The sequence below is a fragment of the Thunnus albacares genome, chromosome 19 (assembly GCF_914725855.1).
Source record: "Thunnus albacares chromosome 19, fThuAlb1.1, whole genome shotgun sequence".
Lineage (NCBI taxonomy): Eukaryota > Metazoa > Chordata > Actinopteri > Scombriformes > Scombridae > Thunnus > Thunnus albacares.
The window spans coordinates 16,462,811-16,486,207 of record NC_058124.1 but is presented as its reverse complement, the minus strand read 5'-3'; the positions used below and the strand labels follow the sequence as shown (position 1 = coordinate 16,486,207).

General features: G+C 39.5%; 1 protein-coding gene across 1 annotated transcript in view; it reads right to left on the bottom strand.

Moving 5' to 3' along the window:
- Positions 1-23,397, bottom strand: part of csmd3b (CUB and Sushi multiple domains 3b) — a 385,890-nt gene that overhangs the window by 227,863 nt on the left and 134,630 nt on the right. The window contains exon 5 of the mRNA XM_044335847.1: positions 2,129-2,326. Coding sequence (XP_044191782.1) covers positions 2,129-2,326 — 198 coding nt within the window. The remainder of the gene's footprint in view (positions 1-2,128; positions 2,327-23,397) is intronic.

Here is a 23,397-nt window from a genome sequence, read left to right as displayed (position 1 = left end):
TATGTCCTTTTTAAACCATCTTTCTACTCAATCGTAGGTGAGCGTATACTAGTGTAGATTAAGGCCTAACTAAAGATTTTTGCTTTTTCATGCTGTGTTGTTTCCTAAGAGGATGCTTAATCTCACCAATATACAAGTCTATACGTTAGTAACTGCACTTAATAGCACAGACAGGGTTATTATGTTTGTTTGTTATTATGTTGATAGTCATTTTTGTATTGACAGTTTTGAAAAATATTGAGATATTTTAGAGAAGTCTGGCTATATACCAGATGATTTCACTGTTTTCATCATCACTCCATTGAGATAAACAAAGAACAAAATCAGATCATCAGGTCTGCTGATTTGGTTTGGTTCCCTGTCTTTTGGAGTGTTGGGTCCTGATTATTCCTACATAACTTGGGAGTGGGAGTGAATCGTTATAACGTCCGTCAGGTACAGGCTGACTATAGAGGGAAGCTAAGCCCTGTCTATACAAAGGATTCATGTACTACTTTGTTGTGTTCAAGCAAAGATCCAATAAGGGGCATATCTTGCCTGGATTGCATTCTGTTTGATCAGTTTGGGCTCCTGCTGTTGGTGTTCCCCTATGGTCCTGTCCACTGTCACCATGAATATTGGCTTGAATGCTCCCAGTGTGAGTCCTTGAACGTTGCTGACAGTCTGCTAAATCACTGCTGCTAACAGTGAGTCTGAGTACAACTCCCTACAGCACTCCCAAGGTGCTATGGTGATCTACACCTTCTGTTTCCAATGATTGTAAGCAATTAATTGCCTTCTTACTTTGTAGCAGTTGGTGGTATCTCTCTTGTTTATCACCTTGCTTGTATCACTGAGGAATGTACATACCATGAACTGATAGTCTTCCAAGTTCAATACTGTGAATACACCCCCTCTCTCTCTTGAGAGGATGGTGATGTTTGGGTCCCTTCTGAGAAGTGTAAGTGTCTTCTCCTGTGTGTTCTTCTTCTGGATGGATGACTCTGTGTTGCTTATCAGATCTACCACTGGCATTCAACTGGAGCTGCAAAGTTCAATCTCTGAACTAAATTACTGTCCTTGCCTTGGCAAGTTCTGGTCATTGATGTTACTTGACAGTCATGAGAGTTACTTGAATAAAATGAAGGGAGGTATGAAGAGACACTGATTAAGCTGCTTTGATGAGCAGTAAAACATCTTCAACTCTTTTTTCATCTTTTTTAGATTTTATTGGACATCTTTCTGCCTGTAGGTTGGAAATGAAGCTTTATATTTTTTCAGTGAGTTTCAAGGTATGCCTGTATTCATGGCATATGCTCATGTATTCATTATTTGTATGCGGTAATTGTAATTTGCTTTTTTTTTTTTTTCAATACATAGTGTCAAGTAGGAAAGTAGCCCTGGGAAGACAAAAAGCCTTCAAGGGCATAGTCACCTATGAGCATAGTCATCAGGAGCCATGAAGTGGTCCTCTTTCACTTGTGGTTCCAATTTAATAAAAGTGACTTTAAACTTCATTTTTATTGTGCAAACACATGATCTTTATGTGCACACATATAGGCTGCTTGATTTGCATACACCTACGCTATATGGGGAATGTCTCTTGGTATAAATATACAAAGTGAAACAGAGTTCTTCAGCATACATACTGTTGTGTGGCATAGCATACAGCACTATGTACACAGACCATCTACACCTACCCCAGAATCCAAAAATAGACAATAGCATACAGTGCACTCCGCATATTTGCCTCTCTCCCACACACACTTTTTATTACACAGTCAGTTATGCAGCATTAGATACACACACTATATACACAAGCATTCTTGGATTGCCTGCCTCACTCTCTTTCACATACACATCCAAATGCATGCACAGTCTGTCTGTCTTTCCATCTCTCACACAGAAACACATATAAACATAAAGTATATGAGGGGTTCTCTTCCAAAATGCTGTATATTTTATTTTGAAAAGTCACTTAATCAGAGTCAGTATTTCTAAAATATGTGTAGAGGATAAGAATTTGGTCAAGTATCATGTGTTTCATCATTTGTTTTCATTCTGGCAGAATTTTCTGTGAATTTTCATGTTAGAATAAAACCCTTCATATAAAGTCATGCACATACACATACAGTTTAGTCTTCCGTACCTCGACAAATCGGAGCAGGAAAGTCCCAGACGGCTGTGTTTCCAGCATTGGTGATGCAGGTGAGTGTGGCATGGCCGTCTAAGACATAACCAGGTACACAGCTGTACCGCACACGGTCTCCCACAGCGAAACGGCCACCGCCACTTAGCACTGCTTTGGGTGGGATGCCAGGGTTTCCACAAGATGTACTGTGGAGTTCTGCAGAGGAAGACATTAAGAGAGAGAAAGAAGGAAGGAGAGGGATTTAGGTTTTTTCAATTTCTTTTTCGAATTAATTTTACTAAAATGTTTAACGATGCATTACCCCTAACTAAGCCATCACTCAACCAAATAATATACCCAGCTCTTGGTCAGTGATGCGTCCAATCCAGAGACTGCTCTTACAGTCCCTGTCCACATGCTGTGTCTACCATTAAAAACACAGTTTCATGGTCAGAAAAGAGAGCCACCTGTGGTGATGCCATTAAAATATTACACACATTGTCACAGCCTGCTCTAAATTGTCACTCCAAGCACACATATAGCCAGGTTCTTGGGCCTATAGTTCTTTATAACACAAATTGGCAAGCATGATGACTGTAAAAGGACATTTTGACTGCACTCCCAGGCAAAGCAGACTAAACTCAGCCCTAGAGAGAGGGAGGGAGACAATGTGAGTGTTTTATAGTTAACACATTTTTCCCTCTAGGTACATTTACAATTTTGTGCCTGAGACATATGCACAAGTGTGCATATAAACATCTGTACACCGAAACACACATAAAAAAAAACACACACACACACACACACATACACACAGCAGAGAGAGGAAGAGAGACAGGCAGAGGGAGAGAAGCGGTATTAGAAGCCATAAACCAGGAAGTAGATGGGAGAACAGGGACCAACTCTGGTCTTATTGTTTGAACTTGATTGATACAACTGTGAAACTGTTGAGACAGATAGGGGGTTAGGGAGGGGGGTGAAAGAGATATGGGGTGACGGGGAGGCAAAAGCAGAGAGAGAGACAGAAAGAGGGGGAGGTTTAGAAAACGAGAGACAGAGGACGCTCGCCAATCTCCAGCCCTATTATTTCAACATGACAGATAGAACCATGAAACTACTCAGACAGAGGGAGGGAGGGAAGGATGGAGAAAGGGAAAGGGAAAGAAAGACAGAAATCAAAAGTGGTAGTGAGAAAGATTATGCTCAGTATGTTCCCACATGAAAGGTGGCAGATTTTCTTAAAATGTCATCAGAAAGTTTGAAAACCTCACTGCACTTAACTCCTCAAACTTCTGATATGTGTGCAATAATCTTCAAATGAAAAGCTAGAGTTTAGCTGCAGAGGAATCTTACCTATGCTTACGGCCAAAATGTGTAATTATGATTCACAAAGCAGACAGAGGATAGAGAAGATAGAGAAGATTTGATGTCAGCAAATGAAGCGATTGAGTGATTCTTAGATTGGTTGGCTGATTGATTCATTTATACAATGACTTTATTTTCACACCTTTTCAATTTCCCTCCCTCTCTCTACCATCTCTATCTCTGTACCTCAGAGAGGTGTAGCCACAGTGCTGCTGATTGCTCAAAGGGTTATGTGCACATTTTGCATTTCTCAGTGATCACGCACTAACACAATCTTTCAGGTGCTTTAACCCTTACATACTGTTCAGGTCAAATTTGACCCATTTTGACATTTTAAAGCAGTAAAAACACCCTAAATAACCTTCTTAAACCCATAAACCCTGTGACTGTTCCTAAAGTGGCCTAGAATGTACAAAAATGGGAATATTTCAAAATTATTTATTTTTGTGCAGCTGGTACAAACATGTGTATATTTAGGGTGTTCCGGGTCAAATTTGACCCATATTTATTCAAAAGCATCCTTGTCACTATAAGGTAAAGAGTGGTTATGTGAAATCTTAAAACAGTGAACTATAAATTGGCATGTCTGTGTATTCCTGTGATTGGGACAGTGGGGACAAAGCTCAAGGGGGATATTGACACTGTCACAAGAACTGCCTGTGTTCCCACCATATTGCTGAGTTCCCACCCAGGTAGACATTTGCACCTGCAAACAAGCCTATACAAAGTCACTAATAAAACCCATCAATACTCATGCAACCAACATAGTGGTTGTACAACATAGTCCTCCCTGTAATGGAGGGCAGCTTTCATTGTGCTATAAAAAGTACCTGAGCCCCTATTTTACTGATTTGGTGGATCTGTTATTCCACGATGAAAAATGAGATAGTGAGTTGAAGAGAAAGTAAGAGGAGGAGGACAACATAAAGAAAATGGAGGAAAGGTCCTTTTGACTTCTCGCATGCAATGGCGACACCACCTTCCCCACATACCAGCCACTGCAGCACAATAGTCTGAATCTTGCCCTTAATCAGTCTGCGGTCCCATAGTCAGTTGCCACAAGGGGACAAAGGAGAGGGAAAAGCAACTTTTGCACAACAAAAAAGGACTGTAAAAGTAATGTTTTTTCAGTAATGTTTTTTTTTTTGCAGTTTTGTTAGTTTGAAATTTGTAAACCATTTTGTTGTTTTGTTTATTGACTAATACACTCAGTGGAGAGTTGATTGTGTACAATTGACAGAAAAATAGGGCATGTGGTTTACAGGCAGCAATGATTGATGGTTTTAATAGTTATTATGAAACCTACCATAGAAGTATACCATAGAAATAATTATGGCTGTTTTGTGTTCATAATATAGTGTGATTGTGAATGTATTTTCTCTATAAAGGAAGGTTTCAAACCAAAAGAAATACTCTCTCTGCTCTCGCTCTCTGAACCCCCCACCCCCACCCCATCCCATCCTCCTTATCTCCACGCAGACACTCAGTTACAGAGAAACACACACTTAGACACCACACTTGGACACACACACACACACACACACACACTGGCACACAGGGTCATCCATCACAGTGGCGACCCGCTGTGCTGTATTGTGACTGGATGTCAGGTTGGCCTGGTGTTGCGACCTGTTGGCCTATTGATTTTGCCAGTCAGTGTGGCCCCACTCAGTGTCAGGATGTTTGTGGTTTAGAGTCCTATCAGACACACATTTACTCTTGCCAACACATACACACTCACAGAGACGCATACACATACAGGGACAGGGTCAGTGCTTTCAGAAACACACGCACACACACATACACAAACACTTTCTTAAATCAGTTTCTTCCATCACCTTCTCATTCTTTGCTCTATCATCTACCTTTTCCACAAAGTTTTACTCTCTCTTCTTATTTTTCAACCTTTTTATCTTTTTATTTCTTTTTATTTTATTTGATCTTTCCTTCTTTCCTTTCTTTTCTAAATATATTTCTGCTCCTTCTTTTATATCTTTCCTTCTCATATGCCGTGTTTTTTCTGTCTCTCCCCCCTCTTCTCTCAACGCCTCCTCCTGTCACACTCCACCCACCACCACCCCTCCTGTTCACATGCTCCCTCCTCCTCAACAAAAAACTTGGATGGCATGCCAACTTCTTCTCTTCTCCCTCTCTATCTCTCTCTTGTTCCATCCATACCACTACAGTCTATCACCCCTTCTGTCCATCCATTCATTCCTCCTTTCTTTCTGTCCCTGGTTTATTGTGAACATCACATAGTTTCATTACACTAGTTTATTCAGTAGCCAGCGGCTACACCACGCTCCTTTTCGTGGTTTATTGCTGCCTGCCCTCTCTTATTTATTCTCTCTTACCCTCACTTCTTCTTACTCTCTATTCATTCTCTTTATATATCTATCTATCTCTGCTTCTCTTTTCCTATCTCTACCTCTCCCAAGTTTACCATAACCATGATTTCAGTCTCAGTTGCTTCATTACAAGCTGCTGCTTTTATGGACCATCTGTAGAGCTATCTGCATGCTGCATCTGCATCACACGCACACACACAGGGGCAAACAAAGGCCTGCCTGCAGAGAAAACACCAGCATGCAACTACAGTAATCTTTCTACCACACACACACACACACACACACACACACACACACACACACACACACACACACACACACACACATAACCATTTACCTGGCTTTTATTTCTCCCTAGATAAGCAATTACAGCTCAGTCTAGGTACAGGGAACACGAGACGAAGAAGGAAGATGGGGAAAAAAAGAAGCGAGAGAGAGCGCGAAATGCTTGAAAAAAAGAGAGAATGCTGCTATGCTTTCAGAGTTTTTAGTGAGACAGATGACACTCACCAAAAACTGCAGACTGGAGGATTGGAGAGGGGGAGTGAAGGACAGTAAAGACAGAGGGAGAGAGCGAGACAGAGAGGGAGACGAAAAAAGAGAGGCAGAGACAGAGAGGGATGATTCAACGAGTTTGGAGGTTTTACACCTCCGTCAGCAGTAACTTCTATAAAAGATGAACCAAGTTTTATACCAGAACAGAATAGATGCTGAAACGCTTGAAAGTAAAGCGTAGAATCTGTTACACGATACCGTGTTCTTGGATTTCCATTAACTATATCTGAAAAATGGTTTTCAGAAATTCTTTTCAAGACATTTTCTGTAAAATATGTAAGCTTTATAAGGAGTGTAACAGGCCAGACAAATGAGTCCTGAGGTCTGTAACAAACAGATATGTGTTGTAGGGCACCAAGATCTATAAAAGGTTTCACTGGCTGTCAACTTTCAAGTCAGTTGCCTGTCAGTTTGATTTATTCAGCACTTTGACCAACTCTTTTTATAGACTTGTGAAGAACTTGTGTCATAAAACATTTTAGTCAGTTAAGTTAATGAAATTTTATGGCATAAGTTGTACATCATTTTTTGTGGGTCGGGTGGCCTCCTTCTGACAATATCAGAAACAAAAGCAGAGCTGCAGTTTCACATTGACAGTTCACACTACAATACTACAAGAATGACATTTTTCTTTTCTATTTTTGTTTTCAAATGCTTTGAAGAACAGGTCCAGATGAGAGTTGTTGTTAATTTCCATTTTTGTCTTACAGTATTAGTACACATCACTGTGGGTTATTTGCTTTTGTGTCTAAAGGCTTATTTTTAAAAGAATGCTACAGGAGTCAGACAAGCAGACGATTTGATACGTCCTCCTCCATATCAATCTGTCTATAATTTTGTCATCCTGTTCTACCATGCTGTATTTCTGTAATTTTGCTATCTCTATTCTGTACACACAACATCTATTATATGTCTGTCCATTCAGGAAGAGGAATCCCTCCTGTGCTGCTTTTCTTGAAGTTCTTCCATTTTCCCCTGTTAAAGGTTTTTTTTTCCCTTATCCAAACCGAGGGTGGAAGGATAGACCATGTTGTATTGCTGTACACATTTTAAAGCCCCCTGAGGCAAATTTGTGATTTATGATTATTGGGCTATACAAATAAAAATTGACTTGACTTGATTTGAATCCTATTTCTTTACAACTCTCACAAGTGTTCCCAAATGCGTCTATGAAATGTGAATAAAATGTGGGGGATTTTCAGCCTGGCATTAGCACTCCAGTACAGCTTGGCAAAATGCGATTGCCAGCTACATGTTAACAGTGATGGATTACCGTTACCAACTCAATCAGAGACCTCTAGAGTTGCTAAGGTAAAATGTAATTTGGAATTGAATGTGAACTGGCGAGTAAAAACAAATTTAAAAATATCTTCAGTCATGGTACTGTCAAAAATAATTTTAAGAAGAGAGGGAATGGGAAGAAGTATTTAAAAAAACAAAGAAACAAAAAGCCCTTTAATGTCTCAAAAATGGCAATAAGAGAGATTTTAATGTTTAGCCACACCTTTATAAGCTATTTGCTAGTTAAGCCCCACCATATTTGGTATTTCTTACAATACAAATACAACTGGTTTGATTTGTTAAACAAATATACAGTATATACAAGCTGACACCAAAACACCCATAGGACTACCAGTGTCCTCGTACTTTTATTTCATCTTGCATATTAGTGCAAACATACTTCAGAAATCTATGTTAGAATAACTTTTAACTAGCTGGAATGTGTACATGTGACTAGAATACCCATCAACAAGCACAACCAACATGTGCACACAATTTGAAAAGTTTGAATGTAGTTGGCAAAAATTCGGGGAAACTTAAAGGAAAGTTCAGCAGAGGTTTAAGAGGTTACTGTGCAGTTTCGGAAATATTGGAATATTATGGTTGAAGAAAATAAGGCATTTTTGTGCCCATTTCCTTCAACTATAATACAACCAGATATTTGTAATATTGACAGTGGAAAGACTTTTCCCCAAACAATCCCTCCACTGTTAGAAAGTTGCTGCTAAGCTGTCAAGCAACTGTCATTCATAGTGGGATTCAAGCAATTTCCTCAAATTCTAACTATGACAGCTCAACATTCACAAAAAGGATAATAATGGAATTATTCTACAAGGCTGTGTGCTTTTTAATATGAAGAGATTAATGCCAAGATGAGATATTCGCCATTTGAAAATTGTGACACCTCTCTCTACAAAAGCATTAATGCCACGGGAAAGCCCATTATCAAGGATCATGCTAGCTAGGCAGATGCTGAGCAAAAGAAAGACTGCTAGGAAGGAAATAAGGAAGGGAAAAATGTAACATTTCCTCCTAGGTGTGGATACATGATACACAAACATATTTTCACTCATAATTTAATGGTCAGACAATAATATTTTATACAAGAGCTAAGAGATTGGGAACTATGATCAATTTTATATCTATTTCTAATTTAAAAAAGAGTGTAGTTAGACAAAAGTGGCCAAATAAAGTGTCAAGAGTTCATAGGTGGTCACTGGTTTACAATATTAGTTAGGGCAGAGCACACTTTCTCCTTCACTGTTAGTTATTACACCGGCTGTTTGTGGCAATAAAATGGACTAACAGACAACAAGAGGCCTGTAGAGATATGCAATAATGCAAGCAGTACAACAAAAACCCACAGTTCTGGTCTCCTCCACCCATCATCATCCATAGTCCAATAAGAGGAACTGCAGGGGGTAAGCCTACAGACTCTATTCCAGACAAATTCCCTTTGAGTCTCAAGTTGACTCCCTGTGGTGAAGCACGGCAGAAGTGACAGAAACATGACTAGCCATTTAACACCATTTTTTTTCCCATTCATGTCCTGGTCCAGAGAAGTAAATTTAGATTCAAAATGGCTAGTCACTTACACAGGCACAAAAAGAACTGAACTTGAAGGGGTAGATTCAGCGAATATGAAAGAGAATTTTTTAAAGTTTAGTTTAGTAAGAGTTTTTTTTTTTTTACTCGATATAGAGAGGATAATTGAAGAATCGTGCCTACTCTTGTCCAGACAAATGAATGGCAGATTTTATCATTCAGATTTTTTTTCAAAGCCACTGTCAGAGGAATTTGTCAGATAACTGGTATAAGTAAAGTTCTAAACTTTTCAGTAATGGGAATACCTAATTTAGACACAAGTACCTAAAAACAGTCCGCCTCTGCAGTATTTGTGTAAGGATAATGGCCATATTACACCTCTGCAGGTTACAGCTGGGAAAGCATTGAGGGTATTTGGCTTCATACTGAGTCCCATTTCTGCACCAATCATCCACTTGATTTGTCATTACATGACCACTTAACACTGAAAGTTCCAAAATGCTCCACCACAGCTCTGTATTTTTGGTGAAACTGACAACTTGATGATGTCGGCACAATTTAACTGCTTTAATCATGCTGCCAAAATACTTTGGTTGCCTAATTAGCTCCTCGGGGACTAAGCCAGAACCATATTTGGTCATAATTTGGACGGGAAGAGTAGCAACGAATGGTTCAATCCAAAATACAATTGTGCACAACTTACTAAGGGTTTTTTGTTGTATTTTACTACTTTTACTACATATTCAATAATCAACAAGACTGGAGCTTCCAGCTTCGATCTTATTGATGCAGAAAGTAGTGTGTCCTTTAGTGAAAGGGCACAGTGTCAGGGTGGTGGATAGGCTAGAATTGCATCAGACTTTCATGGCAGAGACCTGAGTTTGTGTGTCTGTCTCTGACCAAAAATTAATGTTTTCTTTTCCTTACCATGATGACAGTGTCGCCAAGCATTTTAGTCACTGAAACCTTAATCATACCCTATCCATACTGTAGTTGCCATTCACTGATATTGTAGCTATATTAATGGAAAATGGAAAATATTAGAGACGAACGTCTCTAATAAATCCTGCACACATACAGCCACACACATATATTACATACACATATTGCTCTTGCACCTCCCCTCAGAAACCACTTTTGATTGGTAGCTGCTTGGTGATGGTGTAATTATAAGCAATTATGATTAATTATGAAAACATTAATGGAGGGAAAAAGGACTAAGTGGCAGCACAGGGTGTGTGTGAGAGATTCTCAGGGAGAGTTGGGGGTGGGAGGGGTTCCCAGATAGAGTAACGGCTGTTCATCTGGCAGCTGTGAAGATCAGTTTATACACACACAACTGTGTTGCTAATGATTGTAGCTTCTAGTGGAGATCAAACATTATGGACTCAGAGCAGCAGACCACTAATATCTCTCTGGGTTTATTACATGCCGCAATACAGACAATCAAACACGCACACACCACTCTCCCTGAAGGTATAAGCCTCAGTCTTGAGATTTGCCTTAGTGGTGTCTTGATGCTCTGTGTAAACAAATATTATCTGTATTCAATATGGTCTTGAAACAACTTCAAGCAGCCAAGTGGCCTTACTGGTGATCCTCTCATATGCTCTCTAAGCACAATACAAAAGTACAAATATTTGGCTTATGTTCACTAAACCTTGTGTCACTCAACCATTGCTGAGTACTTTTTCTCTGTCTAATTTTCAAGATACTGGTCAGCTCAATGTCAGATATATATAGTTTTTATAGACCATTGGGCATGCAAAATGATTTCATTAACAGAACCAATAAGAACACACTTTGACATAAATACAGTGAATAGTGAACAGTTAGATCCTCCTATGATTTGCAGTTAAAGATGCATTGTGTAGAATTTAGCGGCATCTAGCAGAACGGACTTGGCAGAAATGGAATATAATGCTCATAAGTATGTTTTAATTAGTGTATAATCACCTGAAAATAAGAATCGTGTTTTTGTTACCTTAGAAAGGCCCTTTATAGCTACATAGCTAGAGGGTCCCCTTCAACAGAGTCCGCCATTTTGCACCAGCATGTTTCTACAGTAGCCCAGAGCAGACAAACCAAACACTGGCTTTAGAGAAGAGGAAGGGGCTTGGAAGGGGAGGGGCAGGGGGAGGGAAGGGCTATTCCGCTGGTTGCAAACTGCAAACTCACCACTAGATGCCACTAAATCCTACACACTGGTCTTTTGAGTTTCATACAGAAATACACAATGAGAGTCAGCTGTCTGCGGATGCAATTTAATGAGACTGGGTGAAACAAGTTAATCATTTTGGAGGAAGACAAAATAACCCTGTTCAACACAATTACCTCATTTTTAGGGATAGAATATCCATCTGAGAACGTTAGCTGAATAGATGTACTCAGGGTTTTTTTCAGCCTTGCAATTTCCCTCTATGTAATTGAATGAGCAGATAATGACGGCTGTCTGACTGCTCACAAAGAAACATGGAGATGTCAATTATAAGCCCTTTACCTCCACTTCACCAGTGTGCATGTGTGTGGGTGCGCTCTAGTGTCTGTGTGTGCGCATGACATGCATGTGTATATACAAGACAAGTGTGTGTTTGTGTCTATGTGACCGTATGGGTATAGCTCCTTGATGTGGTGATCAATGTTTCTCTGAGGCCTGGTTCAATAAACCATTAGATTTCCCCCTAAAGACATCCTGCCAACAGAACTTCATTAGACACACTCACACACATACATACAAAGAATAACAAAAAATACCACGCACACCCCCTTCTCTCACTAATTGTCCTGTGCTTACAGCCAGTAGCCATCAGGACTGAATAAGATCATGAGTTAGTTTGTTTGAGGATGCTTTTTTGAATCTACAGCAGGAGTGTTTGATCTGACCTGAAAGGGCTGACTCTGTCTTTCCTGAATACCAGAACAAATCAGCTCCATCGCACTTGATCAAACAAAATGATACAAGGTCTAATGTTTACAGACACTGCAAAAACAGACAAGCTTTTTATTACATAGATTTACTGTAGATGATAGTCATACTGAGGTAATGCACTGGGGTTTTTCCAATTAGGATCTTTGATTAACTTAGCACTGGGAAATACAGGTGGCGCTTTGTGTCCAGCACTGTAGTTATTTAGTTCACTGCAGTTTAACAAACTGTTTATGTTCTAGGGATATGCAGAGAGCCCATTATTTGTATTTGTATCTATATTTGTTGCAAAATTACTTGTATTTGTATTTGAATAAAAGTGGAAAGAGGCTTAAAAATCCTGTTTTTGTTTTTAATATGCTTTTAATTTTAGAAAATTAAAGTGTTACAATAAGTGTTCATGAATAAATTACCTTATGAAGGAGGTCCCCACACTGGGTCTCTGACTGGTGTCTCCCAGAACTGCACTGACTACTGAGCTAAAACTTTGCTCATTGCAATTGCGCAGACAGACCTGTAGGTATTTATACACCCATAACACAGAGACAGCACAGCATGCAACGTGTAGGGGAGAACTTTAAAGGCGATTCTTGCTTTGCACTTTTCATTTATTGCCTAGTTTTTACAACCTAACTTTGTGGAAAGGAGAAGGGGAACAACAGGTTATGGAGAGTCCCTTGGGAGCACTTTGCTTATGTCAGTAGCTCAGCTTTATTTCTGGGGAGCACCCCCAACTCTGGGAGTGATGTCCAAATTAAGAAATGTGCATCATGTAGCAGGTGGATGTGACTCCCCTCAATGAGACCTGCTGATAGACGTGACAGCGGAGCAGAGGAGAGAGATTGAGATAGCGATGTAACTGACATGCATGCTGGTATTTGACATGGTTTTTGTTTTTCTTCCTGAAAACAACATTTGTATGAAACAAATTTTCATACAAAAAACACTATTTGTACTTTGCCACATAACATTTTTGCATTCAGACTTACTCCTATTATGTTCGGTACAGATTTTTTCTAGATCAAGGCTGCAGTATCACAAAGATCAGACCTATAGAGGTAGAGCTAATATCAATTTTCTCTATGCACAAAAGTAAGCTTGTTTATATTCTCAAATGTCAGTATACCATTAAGCTCTGACATACCATTAGTCCTTAAATCAAGTGGTTGCGCTGATTTAAGTCAGGGTCCTGATCTGCCTTCCTCTCTTTCTAACTGACCCTTCTCTTCTCTGTCTTGCACATCCATCTCTCCCTCCCGCTTCTTTCCCTCTCTTCTTCTCTTATCTCTTCTCACAGCTACCCCTCTCCTCACGATTAATTAAAACTCTGTATGTGTGTGTGTGTGTGTGTGTGTGTGTGTGTGCGTGTGTGTGTGTGTGTATGTGCCTGTGTGTATGTGCCTGTGTGTGTGCATGCTTATGTGTGCACATCAGGCTTCAGTATTAATTAAAGGTGTGAATGCTAATTGTTCAGATCAATAACGGGTCGTTAGGCCTCAGGGGCTGACAGCCAATAGGAAATCGTTATGTGTCTGACATCACTGTCACTCTGCTAAAGCTGCACTGCACTGTGACACATGCACACACACTCATACATGCCTGCACTTATACACACAGAGATTTGCACTTACACTACTGTGATGTGGAAAGATAGGTTCACCTCAAAGGTTGTGAGAGAGACAGAGAGAAAGTTTAGATGCAGAAGAGGTTAGCAGGACACAACTGGCACAATAGATAGAAACCTACTGTATGTCCCTAAAACTAAATCAATATCCATTAAGGAAAGCAAGAGACAGAGCAAGAGAGAGATGAAGAGAGCAAGATCAAGAGAAAGGGAGAGGAAGAGAAAGGTTTTCAAAAAAGAATCAGATGCCATAGTTGTCATTGAACAGAACTGAGTAAATGAGTGTGTCCTCTCAGAAGACCTTTTTGTGCTGATCAATACCAGAGCACTCTTTCTCTCCCCTACCATATACACACACTTTCCTCCCCTCTATTTCAATCTCTCTCTTCCCTTTAGTCTCAGGGTTCTAACTATCAGCTGTTGTCAGTATTGGTCAGATAGATAACTAAGACATACTTTGACTTTGAAATCAGAAGAGAAGGAGGTTGTACAAAAGGAATATTACACAATTGGTGATTTACTTGATGGCATAAAGACACGTTGCTCTAAAGCTGGCAGGCGGCCAGCTCAAATTACTAGCTCAAACCCACCCTCCAATTCATCATAATCATCATACTCCAACTAACCTCCAGTGCCACCCTTCCACCAATTACTTTTGTATGAGATTGTGAACTTCCAACCACTACTTATTCACCACAACTTCAGATTCTCTGTGTGTGTATTCCATGGAATTTAAGGATTGCATTCTTTCCTATGCTTTCCTACGTAAGCCCTCTCACACACAAGATGTCTCACCAAGAAACTCGCTCAACACATCTACATTGCCGTTTTTATCTTAATGACCCTGTGGCCTTCCCTCCAGCTCTATCCCCAAGACAAACTAGACAGTTTGTATTTCTACTACTGTTAAGGCTGTTGATCATTTCATCTGACATTTTGCATTAGGGGTGTAATGTACATTACTATCTTCAGGGGTTAGTAGAGGGGCTTTTAGTGTTGTCACTTTCCTATATCTCTAATACCTTCAGACAGATCTAACGTTTGTCCTTAGTCAAACTGACACCAAGTCAGCAGACATCAGTGGAGGGCTATGCATGGTTAATGCTGTTAAGTGGTGTATGAAACATTAAGCGGTAACCCATGTACAGATTATTGCCTGTCTTTGTCAAGGTGTGTGTGCATGTGTGTGTGTGTCTTCCGTGATGGACAACTTCAGCCATACTCTGGTGAGTACTGTGAAAATTTAATAATAAAAAAAAGCACAGACTGAGTTTTCCAAGAATGTGTGTGTATGAAAGAGTCTTCCCTCTGCTGATATAATCAGTGTGTGTGAGTGTGTTGCTTAACTGCACAGTTGAGGTGAGCTAGCTAGCTAGCTCTGTGGGTGTGTGTGTGCCAGCATGTGTGTGATATCTAATAGCTGTGGTTACTGTAGCGTGACTTATTAAATTTAACATCAAGAGACCCCCTGGAAAGCTGACTGACAGATACCCGCTCGCATACAAACACACACACACACACACACACACACACACGTTCACACACACTCAAATGTAAAGCTACCAAGCTCACCTTAACTGTGAAACTAACCAACCAACACAGACACAGCTGAGTAATCATCATACATATAAAGGCGGTGATTATATCGTGTGTGAAAACTAAACAGAATGTAAACTGAGGAGTAGAATTGTTGCATTGCCTGCCAACAAAATGAAGGTTAAAGAACAAACAGAAATAAATGGGTCATTACTAGGGCTGGGTATTGGTATTCAGTACCTTTAAGGCATCAACCAAAGTGACCCAGTACCAAGTAGTATCAAAACTTCTCCAGTCAAACGATACCTACATTTGATCTTTTTTGTATCCACATCCAGAAAAAATTACTATTCGTATGGTTTTGCTTGCAGCCAATTACTGTAAGTGTACTTCGATTTAATGTGACGTGTGATTGTACAGTTATTTAATAAATATTTCAATAATTTGAACACTTTCAAAATGTATTTGTGTAGAAATCATTTGGATGGGGAGGAGTGGTGGCATTTTTTGCAACTGAATGCTTCCATTCACACGACGGGTATCGAATGAAGTAGAAAAAAAATTATTGAATGAAGTACTCTGTTGGTATTGGTATCACTTTGAGGGTACTGGTATTGTAATTTTTTAAATGATACCAAGCCCTAGTCATTACCACACCAACAGGTGCCAAAGCACACACTACTAGTTTGTTTTCTCATTAATGCTTCACCCAATTATGAGTGCTGAGGAAAATGGACACCTTAATTAACAGGGCCTACATTAAAGAAAAATGTAAGCACTGAAGTTCAAGTTGAAGGATAGGGATCCAAGAACAATATTCCTTGACTTTGTGAGACAAGCAGCTGTAGCTGTTTCGGTTGAATGCTTTCCATACCTCACATGAGCCTTGATCCAAAAGCTGATCAATGGAAGGCTTAAAACAGGCTTTCAAAATTATTCTTGTGGAAGTGATATCAAAATGTACAGCATGGTGGCACCCTTTATGCTGAAGTACACTTGAAGACATAAGCAGCTGGCCTCAGCCCTATTTCGGTTCTTTCAACTCGTTTACATTCTGTCCCTTTTAATCTTTTCTTCTTCTTTCATCTCGCTCCTCGTCCTCATCTCCTCCGTTGCCACCAGTCTTTGTACTATTAGTGCAGTACAGTCTAGCATCAACCACCACTCAACACGTGTTCCTTCTGCACAAGACTAACGCATTTAAGTCAGTAACAGAGCACCACGACTGTGTTGTTTGTGTGTGTATTTGGGGATGCACAGTCGCTGGGGAATCAATTTGTAAAGAAGTCGTCCTTTTCATCACAGGACAAAACTTCTCTAATTGCAACTACGTATGTTATGACAGATAGAGACATCACAAGGCATAACTCAGTCTCCTATCCTCTGCAAAGTAAAGGAGTTATTTTAATGAGATTTACTTGCTTTTCCAAAATCTGGTTTTAAGATAATATTTTCCCTAAAGATTAAAATATGGGAATTGCAGCTGTCTTTCATACAGTTTTTCCCCAGTTTTACATTGATATCCAAACAGTAGTGGCCTGCACACAAAGTTCCAATTCTCTGGTAGCATTAAAACGTATTGAAACCATTTAACAATAAAAATTAAAAGGGTTAAAATATGCGATCTGTATTTTTAGAGACGGGTTCTCTTCCAAGTGAGGGACTGTTAATGTGTCATATATGCATGACGCTTTTAAAACCATCATCTGACCAGCTCTGCAAAGGAATTAAAATATCAACTCAATTAAGAGAATACTCAATACAAAATTAAAATTTCCAGTATGTCTAGTTAAAATTGCAACATCATAAAAAAGTCAAGTCTAAAATTTAATACTGTGGGTTAGACTTCATGTTATGACGCAATCTGTAAAAGCGGAAGTTTAATTTATTAAATTGGGCAATGCTCCAAGCATATACTGTAAAGTGAGTGAAAATCGTTTCATCATCAACACGTCACCATCAAAATCCTGTCTTATTTAGGATGAGGTCAGTAGTCCGGTCATTATTGCTCATGTTAATATATTAATTGTGAAGAAACTTTTCTAAGCCTCAGACTTCAAACTGAATCAAATGACCAGCCATCAATTTCAGAGGGCAAAAAACTAAATCTACCGAGTCAGTTGTTCATGAACAAAGCCAGTAGTGCTGTGTTAATTTCCACTGCTATAAAGCAGTTCTCCTTCCAAGGAGACAGTAGCCGAGATATTAAAAGTAGTGGAAGAGGGAAATAACAAAATCTGCTGATAGAAAGCAGAGCACAGGGGCTGGAGAATACAGCGCTGATAGTCATTTTAACAATTAATTAGACGATTAAATATTAAAAGAAAAACCTCATGGAATGCCCTTAAATAATGAAATCTGCTGATGAGAAGCAGCTCAAGGAGGTTAGAGACCATTCAGTCGATGTTCCTTATCACATTTTATGGGATGGTGATACATTTGGTGAAAACCCTCTTTGATTGGCTGACAGTATCGAGGGATATGTTTTGTCTGAATGCCGCCTCGGAGTTCTGCCTGACTCACGGAATCAGAAACTGCCATGTCAGCATGACCCTGCTCATTTTCTGGTTATGCTAATCAGGTGACATTCCTTGCTGCTTGGCAGGAGGAGCTGATTGGATGGGCCGAGGTGGTGACCCTGAAGGAAGGCCGTTTGATTGGTTGGCTAATATAAAGCTGAATAATGGACTGACATTGGCCAGGAGGCTGTATTATTATCAACATACACTCACATACACACTTTCACACACACTACTGCAGCACATATGCACACTTCCACACCCACACACACACACTGATAATAACTATATACCAGAATAGCCTATATTTTAGTCAGGTGGCCAGTGGTTGTCTGACAGACCTGAATATCAAATCAATATGTCATTTGATGTAATTTCTATCCTGTCTCGGCACGGAGGGGTCAGCTATTCATTATAATTCCATCATAAAGGTATTTAATGTCATTCAGATATTAGGTCAATATATCATTTGCTGTACTTCCTTTAGTGTCAAACGTATATCTTACCAATCTAGTCACAAGATTTTACTCTACACTTTACTATAATTACATTATCTGGGTACCAGACTGAGAATTTTTGGACTCTCTCTGGCATTCAGACACCTATCCTTTCAAGGCACTGAAACATTTGGCAGCTTCTCAATATAAATCCATCATCAAATTAGTCTGTTGTGTCCAGGTAACACATTAATTTGTCATTTGCTGGACTTTTGTGATGTGAGGCACCAACAGTATCCTGCCCAGCTAGATACTAAGAAGTTTGACAGCCATTTGCTGTAATTACATTATCCAGACATCAAATTGATACATTGTGTGGACAGTCATTGAAGGCCTAACACTGAGAGATTTGGCAGCTATTTTCGTACCATACCATTATGAAATTATATACAATGATCTGGATAACAAGCTAATGTCATTTGCTTTTGACAAAGGCGGATACCCTTGTGGAGGCCAACTTCTTTCTGAATTACACTGAAAAGCTCACATATTGTTGGTTGCTTTATGTATTAGAGGGTTTACATGGACTTTCTTTGGTGTCACGCACTGATCTTGCTTGTCCAGACAATGATATATCCTATACAGTGAAAGAAATACAAGTATTTGATGTTCTCCACACTTGCAACTTGTTTTTTTCCTTCACATTGGGAGCCAGAAAAACAAATGTAAAAAGTAAACAACAATGCAATACCAAAGTGATATTTTAAAAAGTGTAGTGACAAAACTCTTTTCTGTATCATTGTGTTTGATGTTTCTGGGACTTGGTCCATGTCCTGTCCATCTGATGAATAAAAGGGTTAGATGGACAGGCAGGTGGAGACATGAATTCAAAAACACCCATATTTTCCTTCAAAATTCTGTTTCATACAATCTGTTCTCCACACCTGCTTTCACTATGTGTATGTGTGTGTGTGTGATTGTTTTGGATTGATGGCTGCATTGAATCTGACCTTGCAGCAGTTGGAACAGTGAGGAGCTACATTCACACTGTAGATAATGAACACACACACATACACACACACACACACACTCAGTCACACATACACACAGCTTTAAAACAGCATTGATTTCTCCTGTTCAACTAGAAAGCATTGAGCGCATTGCATTATTACAGTGAGCTCCTTTTCTCTTCTTTTATCATCTCATGTTCCTTCTTCTGCTCTCTCGGTACAGTTTTGCTTTTCTATTTTTTTCTGTGCTTAATTTTCATTCTTAACTCTTCCTTCCTTTACTTTCTTCCTACTGCTTTTTGTTACTCCTTATATTCTGTATCTTCCTTTTCCATCTTACTCCTCTCATCTCAAATCCTCACATACTTCACACTTGTCTGCTATACACATGGGAACACATAGGACACATACATATATATTATGCACACACACACACACACACACACACACACACACACACACACACACACACATATACACACCCCTGTCCAGGACTGTAAAAACACTTTTCTCCAGGGACAGAACTGACATATTCTATCTCATTTTAAATTTATGAACTGAGTCACAGCTGTACATGTGTGTATGCACACATAAAGGTTTACTTCTGCATTGTGTGTATTGCAGGTGATAACTATGAATAGTGAGCTGTGCAAACTGTGGGAAAAAAAGGGCAGAGCTAAATAAATAGATACAATGTATGAAGAAGAAAGAAAAGCAGATAGCCATGTTAAAACTACTAGTATACGTCATCATGTCGTCACTAGTATCTGTATTTCCCTCCCTGGTCTCTTGGCATATCATATAGTGAGAACATTTTAAATATCTACTTACAACTTAGCAATATGCTAACCTGGAAGAAAAAGGGTATTCAGATGTCTGTTCTTTGCTGATGACACTATCTTGTTACCCACAGTAACATCAATAAATAAAAACATCTTAGTTCTCCAGTAATTTACCAGAAGGCATCAATTAACTGGTGAAAACTGAAGATCTAATAACACCTATGTGGTGAGACACTGTCATTATAACATAACCAGACAAGAGAAGAAGATTATACTCTCATCACAAATTATGATGGCTAGATACAAATTGTCTCCTCTTGCTGCGTTATTATAAAATGAGAAAACTGTGGTAAAAAAATGTTACAATAAATTTATTAACATTACACTTACATAAAAAAGATATATTAGTCCATTTTGGTCAATTATATTATCATTACTACAAAATATCACCTTCAAGATTGCATAGACTGAATGACAGAAAGAGAGAGAGAGAGAGGAGAAACAGATGGATGGTAGATGATAGAGGAGTGGATATTGTCAGTCCCCTCAGGTCTCTTTGATAAAGATCAGAGCAACTGCAGCCAGAACCTCAATCACATACGCAAGTGTGTGGACGCACAACCACACACAAATACAAACACTGTTCACACTTGTGCAATATATACATCACTGATGCATACCCATGTAAGCAGACACACACATACACACACACACACACACACACACACACACACCCTGCTTGACTTTTACACTCAGATCATGTTCAAGTCAAAGAGACCAGAGCCAAAATCAATCAATCAAGTGCTGATAAGGGATCAAGGACCAACAGAAACAAATGGTGGAATGCTCCTTTAATGGCTGCCTTTAAATTTGTATGCAAACACATTTCTAACTGAGAAATAGCCCCATGAGATGCTACTCTTCAGTCTTCACCGGAACTTTGTCTATCAGCTGCACAGTCATTCATTGGCTTCTGTTCACTGCGGTGACTCACAAAGACTTATCAAGTCTGAAATATCACTGGTGCAGGAGATGAAAGCATTAAGAAAACTTTCTCAGTGAAAGCTGAATTCTAACCTGAAATGCAATAAAAAACACTGTGTTTACTAAAACTTTAAATTTTGCCAATAAAGTACCACAATGGCTACTGACCACATGTTTTATGGAGCCAGAGGGAGCAATGGCCTTCCAGGAAACTGGCCAAATTGAATCCTGCTGGTCCTTTTTGGTTTAGTTAACTGAGTTTTTCTTCTCATTTTTTAGGCTGCTTGTCAAGTTAAACTTTTACAAAATGTGCCACCCTTGATTGTTCCTCATAAGCTCCACTACAGTTGACTGTTATATAATTATATAGTGATGGCTAATCATTTGTTCATCAAAGATACTTTAATTACATCAACAGATAAAATAGACACTGAAACATTTTGTTGGTGGCTATTGATTTACACACAGAATCATAACAACCACACATTTACAAGCACTTGTCTGCCTTCTACAAAATAGTTTCCAAGAGTTTTCATTCAGCCATGGCAGTATTTCAAGAAATAAATTTCATGGCACACAAAGATCCCTGTAAAATAAAATAAAAAAACACTAAATATCTCAGACATGTTCATCCATATGTGTGCGATTTGCGAATGCATTATCATTCATTAAATCAATTTCCTTTATTACTGACTGTATATATTAGCATTGCTCTTGTCAAAAAACATTTAATCTTGTCCTCTTACTACTTTGTTGGGTTATTTATCTGTTCAGTTTCCATCAGGCATCCAGTGTCAAAGTCAGTCCAGACTTGAGATTTCAGTGGTAATCAGTACATAGCATTTGTCCATTCAATTCAATTATTCAACTATTCATTTTTAATACTATCCATTTGTCTTTGTGCTTGCTGAGGTTTTGAGCTGACTGAACTGTGTTTTTCTCTCCTCTCATCAAGTGAACAAATTGAGGAAAGTTTGTCCTAAATAGGGGTCTTTTTTGAAACTCTGAATTCTGAACCAATCCAGACTTGGACTTGCAATCTTGTAACTCTGGCAGATGGGCCGACCCACCTGGTGGGCCACAAGGCCACCTGCAATGTGGGAAAAAAATTGTGGAATAAAAAATTCGACCTGCCACAGCCCGCTTGATGAACAGCCCATCTGACTGGGGGTTACACAGTCCCAATTGTCAATAGGCTACCTATAGCGTAGGACAGATGCAGGAAGTGCTACCTTCATCCACCCCCCACCCCTTCAAGTGAATGTGTCCATCCATGTCAGAGGTCGAGCGGAATTATCAAATCAAGACAGAGAGGTTGGCCGATACAAATGGATAAATATCCCAAAAATGCAACTGATGTCACTGCCACCCAAAATCCTATCAGCATTCTAGCTGCAGTTATAACATTAACAGACCACTGCCAAATGAAGAGGAGGAGGAAAGAGTCTGGACAGATGAGCAGGCTGATTCCAGTGGAGAGCAGGGCAAGAAGAGGAGGCCACTGCTGAGGACAAGCAAAAGGTGCATGACAGCCTCCCAGCAGGTGATACTGCTAGCTCATGTAGTAACAGTGTTAACAGCGGAGCTAGGCCGGAGGGGATTCATCATACTGAGGATCCTGTCCCACTGAGACAGATTGAAGTTGTCCATTTTGTATGAATATGTGGTAAGAACCAGCACCGAGGACACAGAAGATGGAAATGGGCAGGGACAAGGTGAAGAAGAATGGGATATGGTGCATAAATCTTGCTCATCATGCAAAAACTGCCCAATATGCTGTTGCCAGGAGCACGGAGCACTACATCACAAGAGCATCTTGAAGTGTTCATGCTTTTGGCTACAGAAAAAGATATCCTTATGGCTTTGGACACTGATGGAATAATCAACAAGATGGCAGAGAAGAGTGCACTGATGAGACGTCTTTTCACCACCTACGGTAGGACATGCTATTCTGTTCTATTTACTGTTTAAGGCCGCTGTGCTGTGCTGTTTTTTTAAATGATGTCAAGGCAAGAATGTTATTATGGCTCAGCTGATTAGTCACTCTGGGTCTGCTCCAATAGGGTGCAGACATGCTGCTAATCACAGCCTGACAATAGCAGTGAATGAATATTTAAATAGTGTTGGTAGCATGAAATCCTGACTGTTAAGCCTGATGTGTGAATTGCATCAGATCAGCTGTGAACACAATGTTGGATGATTGACTATAAATAGAGAGCTGTTAATTAATGTCCAATTTCAGACACATTTCCAGATCATCATTAGGCTAGGCCTATAGCAAAGCTTTTGTTCAGTGTGAAAATTAAGTTTTGGCTACTTTGTTTCATGATGACAGCATTGCATTTTGTCACAGACTACATTGCGTATGTTGGAGA